Genomic DNA, 19,533 nt, shown 5'->3' on the forward strand with positions numbered 1-19,533 from the left:
AAGAGCAAGCTCTCTCCATTTAAAAATGCAAAGGAAGGAAGAGGGCTCTCAGAAACACGGGTTAGTCTTAACGTTCTGTAGGTCTGTGCCCAGAGCACACAAGGAGGCTCAGTTATTCACAAAGAGTAAGTTAGTGACAGGGTACTATTTCCCAAATAGGTGCTCAGTCATTCTGAACTGTGGATACTGACTCCTACCAACATTGAGCATTAAAACAGAGATGCTTCTTTCCCCACAGCCCTACATGTCCCACCAGAAACACCAGTGTTGTGCACCTGCTCCTGGACAACATTCTCCAGCCGGCTGAGCAGGGAAGTGCTGTTCCTGGGCTTGCAGCTACCCAGCCTGGATTGCAGTTCGACACCCAGTGTACGCTGCTCCTTCTCAAATGCATTCTGTACAGCCCGCAGGAATACTCCTCTCCAGTCTACACATATGTCAGAAGAATCCTGAAACGGGATAAGAAAGTGTCATCTTTACCTCAACACACCAAAGACGAGGGAAGGAGCAAAGGTGACAGAAGACTCACATTCTCTTGGCCAGAAGGGAGAGAAGTAAAAAGACAAGATTGCAGGGCAGGGGGTGGTGTGTCCATGTTGTACAATCAACATTCTGGTTGAGGACACTACTGCCATGAAGTGAGTGAGGACCCACTACTGCTGCTGTGTGGTCCTGTACTGGTTATTATGTACCATCGAGTCAGAACTGACTCATAGCTGACCCTCGGGCAGATTTTCAAAGGCAGTAAATCACAAGGAAGGAGACTGCCCATTTTTATCCTGTGGAACAGCTGGTGGATTCAAACTTCATGCTTTTGGGTTAGCAGCACAGCTCCTTACCCCTAAGTCACCAGAATTCTCACTAAGCCACTGGGCCCTGGTGTCACCTAATGTAGCAAGCGGGTGCTCAGGATGCTGGCATGTGGCATAGTCTTGGAAGTGGCAGATCTAGATGAGGGCTATGCCCCACATCCCCAGGAGCAGACCCAGGTGGCAGCACAGCAGTCAGGGATAGCTCAGGGCTTAAAGGGGAGCTTTGAGGGATGCAAAGACTTCAAAAGCACCAGCTAGAAGCTCATGCCTGGAGCTCCCACCCTTACTCCTTAGCATATCACACCTGCTGAGGACAAGATAGAAGTGAGCTCTCGTGTGAGCTAAAACTAGTGCCAAGGGACAAATCCCTTTCAGTCCTGACTTGTCCACCTCCCATGACACTGCAACTGAGGGCCTATCCAGGACTGTCTACCCACCACTGGTCTGCTGTTTTCTCAGGGCCTACAGTATGCCCATAGATGGGGTGGGGGCTGTGTGGCACTGCAGTGGCCTAATACTGACAGCCCCATTCAGTTCCTAAGATTTCCACTAGTGTTGCCCACCTTTTGTCCCTTCTGGGGTGCTCCGAGTGGGATCGGCACTGCCTCCATCAGGCCCAGTCCCTCTGCCAGCACACGCTCTGGGGCAGCACATGGCTCACCCCTGCCCAGTATGCTGGGGGAGCTCTGGTATTCAGAAAGGGCCAAGATGTGCCGGCTCTCATCACATACCATCTTCAGCAGTGCCTGTAACAAAATACCAAGTCAAAGAGGACAGCTTGCCTAGGGCCCCAGCAGGGCAAAAATGACACATCTACAGTGAAAGGGCAGGACCCCTGTTCCTGTGGCCCTGGTGGCATTTCCTGTCTGGTCCAATTTAGAACCTTTAACTAGGCATCACATTTTACTTATCTATTTATCTCTTGATGGGTACTTACTTTAGTGTGTGTGGGTATGTGTGGAGATATATATTTATCTGTTCATGCTACTTCTATTAAATCCTTTGGGTAGATACAAAACAATGCAAACATGGAGACATGGTGTCTTGATGTTTAGTTTTTGGAAGAATCACCAGACTCTTTCCCATAAGAATTGTACCATTTTGAACTCGTACCAGCAATGAATGAGGGTTCTAATTTCTCTCTATCTTCATCTACATTTGTTATTTTTTGGCTTTAAAGAAAAAAAATAATCTTCAGCATCCTATTTTTGTTAAGTGCCATCAAGTCACTATTCACTCATAGCTGTTCTAAGTATAAAAGAATGAAACAATGCTCAGTTCTACACCATCCCCATAACTGCTATTATGTTTGAGCTCACTGTTGCATTCACTGTTATCAGTCCATACTGCTTGGTTTTCCTCTTTTGTGTGGAACCTCTACTTTACACGCATGTCTGTCCAGTGACTGATTAATTCCTCTTGATAACTTTCTCAAAATAAGTCTCATTATCCTTGCTTTCAAGAAGCATTCATGCTGTTAATCCTAAAAAGAATTAAGTGTTTTTTCTTCTGGCAGTTCATGGTATATTCAATATTATTCACTAAGATCACAATACAAAGACATCACTTTTTTTTCTGCCTTCCTTACTCAGTGTGTGTCTTTTGTATGTATATGATGAGATTATAAATAACATGGTTTGTATTAGATACAGCTTAGTTCTCAAATGACATCTCATCTCTTAAACATTTTAAGGAAAAAGGTCTTTTTTAGAATATTTGTCCACTGGAACACATCATTTAATTTTCTGACTGCTTCTTTGTGGGTGACAAAGGAAGAAGTTTATGGTGCTCTGAAGGAATTGGCAAGAAGCAAGGCCCCAGGAATTGATGAAATACCAAATGAAATATTTCAGCAAACAGATGTTACCCTGGATGTACCCACCAGGTTATGTCAAGAAACGAGGACAACTACCTGGCCAACTAATTGGAAGAGATCTGTATTTATTCCCATTCCAAAAAAAGATGACCCAAGAGAATGTGGAAATTATTAATGATATCACTTACATCACATGCAAGCAAGATCCTGCTGAAGATTATCCAGAAACGACTGGAACAGCTTATCAGCAGAGAACTGCCAGATGTGCAGGCTGTTTAGAAGACGCTACGGTGCTAGGGATATTATTTCGTTGTTGTTATTGTTATGTGCCATCGAGTTGTTTGCGACTCATAGCGACCCTATGTACAACAGCCCTAAACCCTGCTCTATCCTGTGCCAATCTCATTGCCTCTGACACACCCATCCCGATTACCCCAGTCACTGAAACAACCCACCTCATAGAGGGTCTTCCCCTCCTGTGCTGTCCCTCTACTCTACCCAGCATGATGTCCCTCTCTAAAGACCTGTCCTTACAACATGTCCAAAGTATGTCAGACGAAGCCCCAGTATCTTTGCCTCCAAGGAGCAGCCTGGTTTAACCCTCTCTAGGATGAATCTGTTTGTTTTCTTGGCAGTCCATGGTACATTCAACATTCTTCTCCAGCACCACAGCTCAAAGGCGTCAACCCTCCTTCTAGCCTCCCTAGTCATTGTCCAACTCTCTGATGCATAACAAGTGATTGCAAAGACCATGGCCTGTATCAGGCAGACCTTAGTCTCCAGAGAGACACTGTTGCTCTTGAGTATTTTGGAGAGGTCCCTAACCGCAGACTTTCCCATCGCAATACGTTTTTTGATTTCCTGGCTACTGGTGCCAAGAGTGTTGACCGTGGAACCGAGCAAACTGAAGCTGTGAACAATCTCAATCTCTTCACCATCCATCCTGATGCTAGCGATTGGTCCAGTGGTGAGAATTTTTGTCTTCTTGACATTGAGCCTCAGCAGTCCTTGACCCTCTGCAGTAAGTACATGAGGTCCTCCTCAGTTTCAGCGAGCAAGGTGGTGTCATCTGCATAACGCAGATTGTTGATAGATCGTCCACCAATCCTAATGCCACGCCTCTCCTCATAGAGCCCCGCCTCTCGGATAATCTGCTCTGCATACAGGTTGAAAAGGTATGGAGACAGGACACATCCCTGACGTACACCCTTCCCAATTTTGAACCATGCAGTATTGCCCTGCTCTGTTCTGACAACTGCCTCTTGGCCCAAGTATAGGTTTTGCATTAGCACGATTAAATGTTCGGGGATTCCCATTCTTCTCAGAGTTAGCCACAGTTTGTTATGACCCATGCAGTCAAATGCCTTTGCATAATCAATGAAACACAGATAGACATTCTTCTGGTATTCTCTGCTTTCAGCTAAGATCCATCTAACATCAGCTACAAAATCCCTAGTACCCCGACCCCTTCTAAGCCCAGCCTGGACTTCTGGCAGTTCTCTGCTGATGTACTGTTCCCGTCATTTTTGGATAATCTTCAGTAGAATCTTGCTTGCATGTGAAATCAATGATATTGTTCTGTAGTTTCCACACTCAGTTGGGTCGCCCTTCTTTGGGATGGGAACAAATATTGACCTCTTCCAGTCAGTTGGCCAAGTGGTTGTTCTCCAGATTTCTTGGCACAACTTGATGAGCACATCCACGGCAGCATCTGTTAGCTGAAATATGTCAATTGGTATACCATCTATTCAGGGGGCCTTATTTTTTGATATTTCCTTCAAAGCAGCTTGAACTTCTGCCTTCGTCACCATAGGCTCTGGCTCAAATGCTATTTCATTAAATTTTTCTGTATAGCTAATGTTAAATGGATCTTGGCTGAAAGCAGAGAGCACCAGAGGAAGGTCTATCTGTGTTTCATTGACTTTGCAAAGACATTTGACTGTGTGGCTAACCTTAAGAAGAATGGGGATCCCAGAACACTTAATTGTGCTCACGTGTAACCTAAACTTGGGAGTAGGAAGCAGTAGTCAAAAAAGAGTAAGGAAAGGCCATGGTTCAGGATCAGGAAAGGCGTCCATCAGAGATGCGTCCTATCTTTATACCTTTTCAATCTATATGCAGAACAGATCATTTGAAAGGCTGGACTTTACGAGGAGGAATATGGCATCAAGATTGGAGGAAAACTCATCAACAATATGCGTTATGCAGACAATATAACTAAAGAGGACATGAGGTGTTTGCTGCAGAACGTCAAAGATTGTAGTCTTCAATATGAATTGAAGCTCAACATCAAGAAAATAAAGATTCTCACCAACAGTCCCATTGATAATTTCAGCTTTCTTGATTATACAATCAACAAACACTCTTGATACCAGCAGTCAGGAAATCAAAAGATTAATTAAAATTGGGAAAGTCTGCTGTCAGGGACCTTTCTAGAAGTACTAAAGAACAATGATATCAGTCTGGAGACTAAGGTACACATGATCTATCATCTTTGTAATTATTTGCTATGCATCTGAGAGCTGGACAATATAAGGATAAAAGAAGGACAGATGCCTTTGAGATGTGGTGATGAAGAAGAGTATTGACTATATTGTGGAGCGCCAATAAAACAAATAGGTCTTCCCTGGAGAGGTGACACCAGTTTGCTCTCCGGAGGCAAGGATTTTGAGGCTCTGTCTCCCATACTTTGGGAACATGGCCAGGAGGGACCAGTCCTTGGAGAAGGGCATCATATGCTTGGAAGAATGGAGAGACATCACAGGTGAGGAAGATGAAAGATGGGATGGATTGACTTAGAGACTGGAGATACGGGATTAGGTCTGTTGGAGACTATTAGATTGGCTCAGGATAGGGCAAATTTTAGAACTAATCTCCATAGGGTCACGATGAGTTACAGGTGCCTTGATGGCACATAACAACAAAAATCCAGCTTGAATTCCTGGCACTTTCCTGATCATGTCCTGCTTTAGCCATGTGTGAATTTATCTTCACAAAATTTAAAAAAAAAAAAAAAGGTTTTATATGTGTGTGAAATGAATTATATTGTTCAATAATATTCTCATTCCGTTAGAAAGGAAAGGAAACAAATATAAGACTGGATCTTTTCTAATCAGTTGACCAGGCAGCTGTCTTCCAAATGTTAAGTGAAAAATATATGATATTATACAAAATAATATGAATATGATAATATTAAAGTGGTTTCAGGAATAGAGCGGAGAGGAAAGAAGTCAATACGTGAGAAGCAGTTTCTGTTTGTGGTCACTGACAGGTTGGCATCAATTAATGTTGTTTTATATACTGAAGAGTAGGAACAAACTCATGACTGACCCTCCAGCGGGCTTTTTAGAGGCTGTAAATAGCATGGAAGGAGACTGTCCATCTTTCCTGTAGAGCAGCTAGTGGATTTGAACTGTGCGCTGGGTTGGCAGCACAACTCCTGACCACTAAGCTACCTGAGCTCCCTTCAATTCAGGGTAGTGGTTGCATAGCCTGATTAATGCAATTGATATCACTAAGGTGAACAACTAAAAATGCTGAATTGGTAAAAAATGATGTGGCATTCATTATGTTTTATATAACAACAAACTTTCAGCAAGGAAGAGGAAGACCCTTCACAGGAAGAACTAACAAAGTGATGTATACATGGACTCAAGTTTATCATGATGAGGCAGATGTGGATGATATAGGATCACTACCACTCATGGCCAACTTGATGGCATCTGACAACAACAATAATATGAGGAGAATACTCATAGAATGCTACTAATTGAAAAAACTCAGAAATAAATGTGTGTGTTGTACACTTTAAAAACAATTGCAAGGGGAGCTCTAGTGGCCTAGTGGCATGAAGCTGCACTGCAATCCCAGAGATATGTGGTTCGAATTCATCAGATGCTCTGCCGGAGAAGGAGGGGCCATTTCCTCCTGTACCAGTCAGATCCAATTTGATGGTACACACACACAGAAAATAATAAAATAAAAATTAAAAAAAAAAAATTGCAGACTTGAACAATTCTACACAAGGTGCTTTAGCACCAAAACCCTATGAGCAGAAAGATGAAGCTTAGTTATGATATGCTCATAGTCTCACTAGATAGGCATTTCCTTCCTCAAAATATCACTGCATGTTTAAAATTGTAAAGTGTGTCAAGGCTGTATCCTTTTCCTATACCTACTCAATCTGTACAGGGAGCAAAAAAAAATTGAGAAGATGAACTCAATGAAGAAAATGGCATCAAGATTAGAGGAAGATTCATCAACCATCTTTATGCAAATGACAACAGAAAATTTGCAGAAACTAAAAACGACTGAATGTACTAACTGTAGAAAATCCAAGACTACAGCATTCAGTATGGGTCATATCTCAACATCATGTAAAGAAAAATCCTTATCACCACAGGCAACAAACATCATGACAGATGGAGAAAAGACTGAAGTTATCAATGATAAATGACTTCTGTCTTAACATCTCAAGCGTACTGTTTTAGAAACTCAGAAGTTGGCTTTTTTTTTCCAGAAGACAAATAAGAATGAATAAAACTGGATTGCACCCAATAACCTGACTGCTCAGTGACCTAAAACGGCAGTTCAAAGGGAGCCAGACTCAAACCAGTCCCCAGAGGCCAGAATGATGCATGCACGAACTAATATCCCCTAACAAGACATGCTACCACCTCCCAGACTGTCCTGCACCAGAGTCCACCTTCAAGTTTAGTTTGTGCATAGAGAAGGAAGGAAATCTGCATACATCCTACTCCCAAAAAACATGTCTCCTCCCTATGAGAAAAAACCTTAGAAAAGCTGGGAGCATCTGTTACCCAGGGAGACACACTGGTTACTGGGCTTATTTGGGGGGAAACAGGCCCTTTCTTTGTCATTAGTTAGTATGAGTCATCCTAGAGTAATATAGGTTCTAATTATATATGAGGTAAAGAAGATGACAGGTACCAAGACAGAATTACACATGATGTGAAGCTATAGCTATAAGCAATCTCAAAACCAGGTTCTTGGAGAAGAGATCCCAAAAAAGCAAAGCACTTCTAAAAAACAAAAATGAAGTGGGAGACAGAGCACACTCTCTGACCTCAAAACCTACTGTGGAAGTAATGAAAACAGCATGGTACTGGTACAATGACAGGCACACAGACAAATGGAAAAGAATTGAGAACCCAGAAATGGACCCAGTTATCTACGGTTAACTGATATTCGACAAGGAAATAAAACCTATCAAATGTGGAATGATAGCCTCTAGTAAGTGGTGCCTGGTAAAACTGGACTGATACCTGCAGAAAGCTGAAACAGGATCCACATCTCATACCATACACAAAAAGTCAACTCAAGGTGGATCAGAGACCTGGGAGTAAAGCCCAAAACCATGAAGTTCATCAGAGACAAATTGGGACCAAGTGTAGAAGCCCTAATCTATGGTATTGAGAGATTACAAATACACCCAGTAATATACAATCTGGAGAGGATAAAATTGATGAATGGGACCTTCTAAAGATCTTGTGCACATCAAACACTTTTTCCAACAGAGTGAAAAGAAAACCTACTGATTTGGAAACATTTGGCAATACCATTTCAGACAAGGGTCTCATATCAAAAGTTTACAGAATCATACAGGGCCTCCACAAGAAAAACACTGGTAACATAATTACAAAATGGGCAAAAGACATGGAAAGACTTTTTACATAGGACGATATTCAGGCGGCCAACAGACACATGAAGAATGCACAAAATCAAAACCATCATGAGATACTATCTCACTCAAATAGCAGGGGCAAAGTTTAAAAAGGACAGCAAGTAATAAATGTTGGAGAGGATGTGGTGAGGTAGGAACTCTTATACACTGTTAGTAGGATTGGAAATGGTACAACCCTCTGGAAGGAAGTTTGGTGTTTCCTCAGAAAGCTGAAGAAAGGAAATTACATATGAGTCAGCTGTTTTACTGCTTGGAATATACCCTGAGAAAATGAGAACCGAGGCAAAAAAAATGAAGACTTGTACACAAAAAATCCTTACCACTGGGCCAATGGGTAACATCATGATAGATGGAGAAAAGACTGAAACTCTCAACTATTTCATCTTGCTTGGATCCACAATCAACACCTTTGGTACCAGCAGTCAGGAGATCAGGAGTGACTAACATTGGAAAAGTGTGCCATCAGGGACCTCTCCAAAATCCTTAAGACCAGTGATGTTAGTCTATCTAAAGATTAAGGTGAGCCCCATTCAAATCATAGTCTGTCCAATCACCGGCTATGCATCTGCGAGCTGGATAATGAATCTGGATGACAGGAACAGAATTGATGATTCTGAGTTGTGGTGTTGGAGAAGAGTGTTGAATATCCCATAGACTGTCAAAAGAACAAACACAAATGTTGTAGAGAAAGTGGAGCTAGAGTGCTGCGTGGAGGCAAGGATGGCCAAGCTTTGTCTCACATACTTTGGCATGTTGCTATAAGAGGCTATTCCTTGGAGAGGAACATCATACATGGAAAAGTGGTGAGTTATTGAAAAGAGGAAGATCCCCAGAGAGATGGACTAACACACTGACTGTAGCAATGTGTCTGAGTGTGTCACAGACTGTAAGGATAGCTGGCACAGGACAGAGCAGGGTTCTGATCTCTTGTTCATAGAATCACTATGAGTCGTATTTGACCTGATGGCACTTAACAATAACAACAACCAGAGGCTACAAGAGTTTGTGTGGCCCTGCTGACACCTTCTTCTGGGAATATAATCTCTGTTCTTTAAAATCACTCACGTGTGGTATCTTGGTGTAGCAGTGCCAAGACACTCAGAGCTACCCATGTGATATGGAGGGTGAGAAGGTTTTATGGATCTAAGGTTTTATGGTTGTATGGTGGATGCCTATGGTTCCCACCATTACCTGCACCTGCTGTGCACACACTTCTCTCTCCTTCATTGTTTCTGGGAGCAGCTGAGACTTTGCAGACTTCTGAGGAGAAGCTGTAGGACTAACAGTGGGAGTTTCAATTCTCTCTGGACCTTCGTTTAAAATGTCCCCAAAGCCTGAGCCATCACCTAAAAAAAGAAAGAAAATAAAAACAAAACAACAAAAATCACCAGCACAAAATTAGGGTCTAAATTGCGATTTGCTAGTGACAGTCTTCAAGAACACACAGAGGGTGTAGGAGAGGACTGAGACACACCCTTTGAGATCTATCATGTCAGGGCTGCTGAGAGATTCTCATAATGTTATTCCTTAAGAATAGCAGTTAAGAATTAAGTAAACTACCACCAAAAAAACAAAAGCACACCAAGAACAGCAGTTAAACCACCAAAGTGGTTAGAAGTAACTTTACAAAGCACAATTAAAGATGAGAATCAACATATATCACATAAAGACAGGCATTATGACACATCTCCTGACCTTACAGAGATAGTGGCACGTTTACACAGATGTTTAGAGGTGCACCTCTTCACCCTCCCAAACAGATCTGACACACAGCACCACACAGGTAATGGACAGTACAGTCTTAGCACCACAGAGACCGGGGACGGTGCATGAGTATGCCTGATCAGATGGTAAAGGTACTAATTCTGGAGTGGGTAGGGAAAAGAAGCCAAGAAGTAAGTCTGGGGCCTCTGAAAGGAGACTAGAATTTGGAAGTACCAGTCAACTCTCAGGGAGTGAGGGATGGGATGAAAATAGGAGAATTAAGTCTTGGAGAAGTATGCAAGCTCTTGTCATATTTCCCTCAAGTCATGCCACCCAATGACTCCCTGTGAGCAAGCAGAGGTTCCTTTCTGGAAAAACCAGGCCAAGAAGACAATCCTGGCATGAGGCAGAGTAGAGGACTGTGCAGTATTTAGTGGCAGCTTATAATAGAAATATAAATTATTATAATTAAATATAATATAAAGGGCAGCTTCTTCTCACTTAGTAACCTGCAGGCATACACCTCATCTCAGTAGGGAAGGAGCACATTAGGCCAAGAGAAAGTACATAGCGATCTGCATGCTAATGGTGGGGCTCCTGGACAAGAGCTACCAGTGTACTGCCACACTATGAACTTGGAGCCTGTGATGTTATTGTCCCAAGGTGGTGTCTGCACCTAGACTCTGAGATATGTGATGGAAACACCAAGACAAGAGACAGAGTACAACAGGGAGCACAGGGAAGAAAAGAAGTAACAGAAAAAGTGTAATTAATATTTTAAAGGAGCTTCTAGAAGGGTCATATTATCAATGAAACAAGAATAGGAAACTATACAAGAAATGAATGATAGTTCAAATCCACCAGATGCTCTGCTGGAGAAGGAGAGGTACTCTCCTCCTGTGCCAGTTGGATCTGATTTGATGGTACACACACACACACACACACAAATAATAAGATTTTTTTTTAAATAATAAGATTGTTTTAAAAAGGAAAAAGAAATGAAAGATCGGAGACTAAGAAAGAACTCTTAAAATGAAAACTTTGAGAGCAGAAATGAAAGCGTTCAGTACAAAGGTTGAGAAATTAAGTCTCTCAGAAATGAGAACAAGTACAGAGAGTAGCAGGAAAATAGGGAATTAGACCAACAGGCGGATTTGTGAATAGCGAGAGTTACAGAAAGAAAGGGGGAAATCATGGTAACACGATCACAGCACAGTGTCTGAGCACATAAAGGTTCTCTGGATCGAGTGTGCTCAGTGGAGACTTGGGCAGATGCAGGTGGGATGCAGATGGAAGGTGCATGGAAGCTAAGAGGGATGTGGGTAAGACATGGCCAGAGTACGGGCAATACTCCCATACTGCACAGGCACTGATTTCTGGCCTGAGTCAGCATAGCGATGAAAGTACCAAATCACATGGCAAGACCAAAAAAAAAAAAAAAGCAAAAAGATCAAAGCTACCCCCCACCAAAAGCATTGATGCACCTTTCCCTCAAGAGCTCCAGAGAAAAGCATTAAAGATAAGGGTCTGACCCAAACAAGTGCCGATGGCCTGTACGTGTGGGAGGGGGCCCCCTAGAGGGTCCTGAGCAGGTGGTAAGCATTCAACTTGGGACCCAGGTTGGGGAGAAAGGGTGACAGGATAAAAGAGAGGAGACAAAGGCAGTAAAAACCCCAAGTTATGCAAGAAATGAAGTGTAAGCTGCATACTGCACAACTCTGCTGGAACTGCAAAAAAAGGGGTTTTGTTAAAAGAGCAATGTTAAGAACGAAAAAAGGAGAGAAATATTCAATAGTGATTTAACAATATTCTCTTAGAAGGCTGAGAGGAGGAAAGGGTATATGGGCTTACTGCCAGCAAGTTTAAGTAGGATATTTACATAGCAGAGACTGAGCTCTTAAGCCGTGTAAGTGTAAGTCACTTTTAATGATAATTAAGATGACATAAGAAATAGTTCTATATTGTAGTTGTAAAAATCTAAATTGGCTTGAACTTCAAAGCTGTGATTTAAAAGTCACATATAACTATTTTTTTAAAGTTGACCTTGACATGTAAGTAAATCAAACTACCTTGTCTCAGCCCTTATGTATAAAATGTTGCATGCTAATTTTTGTGAGACAGAGCATCAAATGGTTCTTAGTTTAAAATAATCTAAGTGTCCATCAACACAAATGGCTAAATAATCTATGGCATAGTCACACGGTGGAATATTAAGCATCATTAAAAACAATCCAGAATTGTTTTAATACAAAAGAAATGTATTAAAAAATGTATAAAAATAAAAACTTGAAAAGGCAAAATACTAGTTGGTCTCCCATCTGGATGACAGCTGTTAGAGAGATGAATTAATTCTAAGGAAGATTTTTTGGATCCAGAGGACTGAGCGCTGACTTGCTTGCCCTGCATGTGCTGTCTAAGTTGTGGCTCATAATTAATAGGAGCTGTAATCAAGGCCACAAAATGACAGACATCATCCTAAAGAAGGAATTTCAGGGCTTTAGCCCCGTTGACTCCTCTCCTCTAGATCTGCCTTAGGATATCAGGATGAGAAAATGTATTTTGATTTCTCAAGGAAGGACGGACAACCCCTCAGAAGAGATTTTACTTCAGGGGTGTGAAGGAATAATAATTCCTCATTCTTGTGATCATCAGCACTAAGCCAAATACATAATTTTAAATGAGGCATGCTCTTTTATTCATTCATTCATCTGACAACTGTTTGTTCCTTATGAACCACACCTAAATATCTCATTAGAAATGGTTTGTGTTTTTTAAAAAAATAAAGGAAATGATTTTCCAGGGAGTTCATTTCCATCGCCCTTTATTTGTGCAGGAACTTCAGCACTATTCGTGGCACCAATGAACCAAAGATGGTGCCAGGAGCTCTTAAAGAATGATTGCAAATTGTTATTTTGAGAGCAACAACTTGAGATGACTTAACCCCACCTCCACACCTGCTAGGAAATTGCACTGGTGTAACGAGGATGCTATATTGTTGGTATAAGCATGGAGAAAGCAGGGAGGGGACCCTGAACACTGAATCAGAATGAAAAGGACTTGTTTATTTTACACACACACACAAACACACACTCTCATTCTAATTGTGAAATATTGCACAACATGGGTAAATCTAGAACAAAATATACTGAGTGTACCACAAAAAGAACGGTAAATAACCCAAATGAAAAATGGGCACAGGATATGAACAGACACTTCACCAAAGAAGACATCCAGATGGCTAGCAAGCACATGAAGACATGTTCAAAATCCCTAGCTCTAAGAGAGATGTAAATCAAAACAACTATGAGATATCATCTCACCCCAGTAAGAATAGCAAAATTTAACAGAACAGCAAACAACAAATGCTGGCGAGGTTGTGGAGAAACTGGAACTCCTATTCACTGCGGGTGGGAGTGTAAAATGGTGCAACCACTATGGAAGGCTGTAGGGCGCTTTCTCAAAAAGTTGCAAATAGAAATACCAATTTGACCCAGCAATTCCACTACTGAGAATTTACCCTAAAGAAAGAAAGTATAACTGCCACCCAAGTAGATATATGTATACCCATGTTTATTGCGCAGCTTTGTTTGCAATAGCAAAGAGCTGGAAACAACCCAAGTGCCCATCAACAAACGAATGGATAGAGCAGCTCTGGTATATTTACTCAATGGAATACTATTGAAAAACAAGGAACTCATGAAATACTATTCAAAATGGGTGACCCTGGAAGACATTATGCTGAGTGAAATATTTCAGTGACAAAAGGAGAAATATTGCATAGGGCCACTGTTTTAAAAAGGGACTGACATCAGGGGTGAGGGAAGACAGAAAAGGAGGTGAGGAATGATGTATATTGTATTGAAACAGAGGAGGGAGAGATCTGTTTAAAAGGGATATATAAATGGGTATTCTTGTCATTAAAGAAGTCCAGAGTGAAGGCTGCAAAGTTGAGTGAACTTGGGGGAAGGGATTGCATAACAATGAAAGAGTTTTTTCTTTTTTCTTTGCAAGGAGAAGAGTGTTTGGGGGGGAGGAGGTGGGCAGGGAGAAAAGGACAACAGTGAATAACTAGAAATCCTAAGCCTTTGTAAACTTTCATTAAAATTAATAAATAAAAAATATGCTGAGTGACATCAGTTAGTCACAAAACGACAGTTTGGGGTTGGATCAATAATACAAAAGAGTAAGGAAAGGTTTACACAGGTAGACTTATTCTTGGATGATTAACAGGGATGAGAAGGGTGGGAGAGGAGTAAAATTAACAGATAAGATAGGTGAAGGGAAAATACATTATACTATAAGGGATTGATAATTATGTTAATCAATGCAACAGAACAAAATGTGCATGCATGACTAAATGAAAAACCAATATGATTTGTGAAGTTTCACTCAAATCAGAAGAAAAACAAAATTAAAAGTTCCATGGGACTATTAAAAATATAGTGAGTTAATGGATTAAAAATACTGCCCTTAAAAAAAAAAGACAGACTACTGTCCTACAAAAATGTTCCAGAAAATTTAACTTCTTAAATGGCATTCTTATTAACTAGATTATATAAAAATTAAAAAGTTGTTTGCTCTATTTTGCTAATGCATGAAAGTATTCCCAATGGATTCTACTCCACTGACTGGGACAATAATAAACAACTGGCCTCGGAGCAGAACACAGAACTGCAATGTTCTCCCCCCTAAGAATGCTATCATTACAACTGAAAAAAATTGGAACAAGTTCAGTAAATAAGACACTGGTGTTGTAATAGTACAAGCTACCTTGGGCTCAGCTCTGTGATGTTAAATCAGTTTTAGGAAACATACAATGAATAAAATGGCCCTGTGCCCACAGCTTAGAGTTAATGGTTCAGAGAGAGAGAAACAGAGACAGGAGGAAGAGGTAAAATGTTAACATACGGGAAATAAAATGAAGAAAACACAGAAATTCTTTGGACTATTCCGGGCTAAAAAAAAAAGTTAAAATATCTTCAAAAAGATAATGGACTCACTTTTTTCACTTTCATCACTTTTTCCTTCTATCCTGAGAGGAGATGATCTTAAGTTTTCTTGAGAACCAAAAGACGTTATGATAAAATCTTCAACATCTTTCTCCTGATCAAATAGGCAGACGTTAAGTGGTCATACAATTGATAACATCATAGAAGTATAGTTGCTAGAAAGCAGCTTTGTAAAGCCTAAATTTATCAACTCCCCACACGGAATGCACAAGAAAGAATCTAGACTAGTGCACACATCCAGGTCATGTGTTTTCAATAATCTAATTATGTAGGTTATAGTTCTTCAAACATTTTAAAATAGTCACCAGCAATTATTTGAGGCAAAAAGAATTTACATGAAGTGACAATCTATAGATACTTGAAATAACATTACATATGACTGAAATTTTTTATCTTACTCTAGATACAAGTCTTAAGATTATATGCTAGAAAAACATGAACTATAACTTAACAATAATAAATTGGTGTGCTTAAAATTAATTAGCAAATATACATTGAGTCTGTTAAAGACAAAATACTACCAACATAAACATAATAGCATATCTACACAAAGAGTCCTTATTCAGGGTAGAGCAATGCAATCTTTATTGCTATGTGGACTCAGCAGAGAAGCCGGGCAGTAAGGCCCATCCACCTCACACCTGTTTGAAGCTGATAGAAATGACCTAACTGTTCAGATTCCAGGTTGGTTTAGACCTGTAAACGGTTAACTTTCCTACACAGTGCTGATCCCAGACCTGGACTGTTCCCAAGGGCAAGTCACTACAGTGATGAGCTAACAATGTACTGCTGTGACCTGAAAGGTGCATCTTGGGGATTCTCTTGTGCCTCTGCCCATGGGAGGGATAACAGGAAAGAGCAGGGGTTCCTTACCGCAGCTGTCCTCTCTACATGGTGGTGGTCAGTGGAGAGAGGCGTGTCCACAGCAAGAGGATACCCCGCCCAGAGCAGGGCCTTGTCCTTGGCTGTGGGCACTGGATAACAAAGGAGGCCAGAGTCGTCCACCTGGAGAATTGAGGAGCTGAGGCTGTGCAGGCCTGCTGTATCTGGGCAGGGAGTCAGGGGCAGGCTAGGTGGGGGGTCCAGGCTTGAGTCCTTTCTGACAACCTCAGGGGAGCCCCAGGAGGACAGGTCTATCGCCTGCAATGTGCTCTTGAAGGGCTCTACACGTTCAGAGTTGTTCTGCAAACTAGCTTTTGAAGAAGGTGGAGAGCCTTGAAGTTCCATTTTTTCTAGAATGGGAACATTTGAGGGTTCAGCTCCTAGCAAAGCATCTGAATGTTCAGTAACTTCCATGAGGTCCCATGTGTTTCTGTGGGCATTAGACATGTCAGCAGGGGTAGATCTGTCAGTAGACTCATCACTGTGGGAAACATCATTTGAACTATTTTCCAGAGCAGGTCCTGTGTATGCCAACAGCTGTGGATTCGAGGAACCTTTTGCACCCTGGTCCTGGGCGGTCATAGAATGGACCAGATGACCCAATCTCTCCTGAAATTCTTTCACCTGAGTTAAAAGGTCTACTTTTGCCAGCTGATAATGTTCCAGTGGTTTTTCTTTACCCTGCAAGGGGAAAAAAGAACATGCATACTGAAAAATCAATCACAGGACACACCCTAAGAGAATTCATGACAAACACATCCCTTAAAATTCCCTGATATTGCTTAAGATTCCCTAATATTGAAAGTTTATATCTTTACACAAATTAAACCCTGGAACCAATGTAGAAAGCCCTGTACTTAAAAGGCAATTAAAAAACCAACCAACAAAAACCCAAAAAGGTGATTATAACATAAATCCATCTTAATTTACTAAGTACACACTTGTTTTTGGCTGAAGGGGGGAGGACAGAAAAGTTTTTAATTCCAGATAGAAGATAAAACCTTACAAAATTGGTTTACATAACAAATTTGGAATTTCCTATTCGGTGTGTAACTTTCTAACAATCTGGCAACAGTTCAAGGGGTAGGAGGGCTGAGCTTTCTCTTAAGAATGCAAACAGATGTTCTCATTACTATGGGACAGAGGAGTTCATCCATGTGGGATCTGATTTGCAACTATGTGTGATTTAGGACCAAGGCCTCACTGGCCTTTAAACCATTTCCATGTGGACCACACCCAGGAGTCTAGCTGCACCCTGTGTGGTTCCTGTGGGAAGGAGCATTGTCTGAGCAATTAAGTGATAAAAGTTGTTTAAAAGTGAACTTGAAGGAGGGTGTAGGGTGGATATCAAATCAGTCACTCTGGATTTCAAAATGTGGAGATGACCTGTGGGCCCCTTTCCCTGAAGCACAATGGGGACAGACCATTAGGGGAGGCCACAGCAGAGGGTCTGAATGGTGGTGACATACTGTGAAGACAGACCACCAACCAGGAGGTTTGAGGAGAGCACCCACAGGTGAGGGGCACATCACCACATTGGGTTCACACTACTTATCAAATGGCTTCGGTCCTGACAGCAGGAGTCAAACACCCTGAATTCATGGCTGTACTCTTTATTCTGAGAGCAGGAATAAACATATATACCAAGAAAATCTAGGATTCAGAGCCAACCCTGAAGTCTTTAAAAAACAAAATAGATGCAGGTAATGGAGGCCCTGAACATAGGTGAGGCCACACTAAAAATCCAGGTGGGAAACCCTGAGCACAGTTAAAGCTTACTCATTAGAGGGGAAAATGACTAGCTATTTTTTTTTTATTTTTATAGCTCAAGCTTTATAGAGAACAGAATAACATGTTTTCCCATATTGTTCTCAGTTCGGTAGAGCCCTGGCTCGGACTGCTCCTCTTCAATATCAATTGACGTTTCACTTTTCCATGTAGCACGCTCTCCACTGCTCTGGTTACTTGATCAGCACTGAAGCTTTTCAGAGACATTCTGCTCTTGGCCACCTGCATAGGGGGCCTAGAGCTTGGGTTGTACACAGGAGCACTCATGGATTAGGATGAGTAGGTCAGGTTTACCTTCTTCAGCTCCACATACTTTTTCTCAATGAAGTCCCTGACGCCCTGGCCGCTGACTGAGGGCTGACATAGCTGAGTGAGTCTCTTGCAAGGCTAGTTTTACCTGGCTCCATGAACTGCTGTGGCTGCTGCCATTTACACTTGTACAGAAGGCCCCAGCTATCTATTTTTTTAAGAAAACTTAGTGCTGTCGTTTGTAACATGTCAGACTGCTAACTGAAAGCTCAGTGGTTGGAATCCAGCAACTGCTCCTTGAGTGAAGGATGGGCAGTCTCCTCCCATAAATACATACAACCCTGAAAGCCTGATGGAGGGTAACCAAGATTCAACTCAATGGCAGCGGGTTTTGGTTTGGTTCACTTAATACAACTTAAAACTGACCATGACAAATGTGTGCCTCTTAGAGTACGGTAAACACCAGGTGTGGATTTCAAGGATACGCCTCACCCACAGCATCACAAGGTAGTCCAGCATGCACCTAATGATGTCTGAGACCATGCTCCCACCAGAGGGAGAGGATAAGCCTGACTGAGGGCCCTTCTTGGGGCTGCACAAAGTACCTTGCCTCGTCGTTGCAGTCTACCTCGGTGGTCCTCTCTGCTCAGGCGCACCTCATCCCGTACCAGGAGGAGCTCAGATGCCAGCTGCCTCTGGCAGTCAGTCAGTACTGACATCACACTGTCCTTTCCCAGTGGACCTGCACCTTCCAAAGCCTTAAAGCTGGAGGCTGGCTGCTGCTGGTCCTTCTCCAGGATCTGTGGTGTTGGGAGATTGAGATGTGTTAGGATTACAGCTGAGTCTGCTTGGAAGCCAACTTACAGTGGAGAGGGGACAGGGCTGTGGACAGCTTGGGCGGTCTGTAGGTCTTAGCACCCTCAGAAATGCAGATGCTACTATCGACAGGACCCCAGGTCATATTTTCCACAGGAACTTGGATGTCAGAGGATGTGGTCACCACACTGCCTTATTATCCTAAGCAAACAGAGGCCTGAGCATGGAACACCCCCAAGAGCTATGGTCCTTGAAAACATCCAGCCCCTACCCCTACAACAAGTGCCCAGTACTAAGGCCATGGCCCCACCCAGAGACCGGATGGCTGATAGTGACAGGACACAGGTGGCTCAAGGTCAATTGGAGCATGAAAACTAGAGGCTGATACAGGCTTTTATTAAAGTAAATCTGCCTATGGGGTCTGATCCAGGGACAAGCATGAAAAGACAGACCCACAACCAAGTACCAAATGGGGACAGGAAGCTTGGACACAGTGGTCTTGCCAGCAGTGACCCTTCCCATCATCTAGAAGACAAATTCCTTACAAGTGAACACTGCTCAAGAGTGGTGGCAGATTTAGTGGCAGAGACAAGACCTGCATGGAACAGAGCATTTGGCCTAGGACCCAGCACAGCCACAATCAATGGCAGCTCCACGTTAACTCCTCCAACTCACAGGCACGCACAAACAACAATGATTCCCCCAGCAACAGTGAAGAAGAAATGTTAAATTTTTTTTTAAGTAGGAGATTAA

The 19,533-nt window shown here is 42.1% G+C and overlaps 1 protein-coding gene across 1 annotated transcript in view; it reads right to left on the reverse strand.

Moving 5' to 3' along the window:
- PCNT (pericentrin) overlaps nt 1-19,533 on the reverse strand; it is a 155,192-nt gene that overhangs the window by 59,643 nt on the left and 76,016 nt on the right. Inside the window, exons 17-23 of the mRNA XM_006894042.1 lie at nt 18,570-18,764; nt 16,491-16,608; nt 15,919-16,277; nt 15,037-15,139; nt 9,524-9,678; nt 1,376-1,558; nt 276-449 (exon numbers count right to left, since the gene is read on the reverse strand). Of these exons, the coding sequence (XP_006894104.1) occupies nt 276-449; nt 1,376-1,558; nt 9,524-9,678; nt 15,037-15,139; nt 15,919-16,277; nt 16,491-16,608; nt 18,570-18,764 (1,287 nt within the window). The remainder of the gene's footprint in view (nt 1-275; nt 450-1,375; nt 1,559-9,523; nt 9,679-15,036; nt 15,140-15,918; nt 16,278-16,490; nt 16,609-18,569; nt 18,765-19,533) is intronic.

Source organism: Elephantulus edwardii, unplaced genomic scaffold, assembly GCF_000299155.1.
Source record: "Elephantulus edwardii isolate Elephantulus edwardi_28Jun2011 unplaced genomic scaffold, EleEdw1.0 scaffold00133, whole genome shotgun sequence".
Classification (NCBI taxonomy): domain Eukaryota; kingdom Metazoa; phylum Chordata; class Mammalia; order Macroscelidea; family Macroscelididae; genus Elephantulus; species Elephantulus edwardii.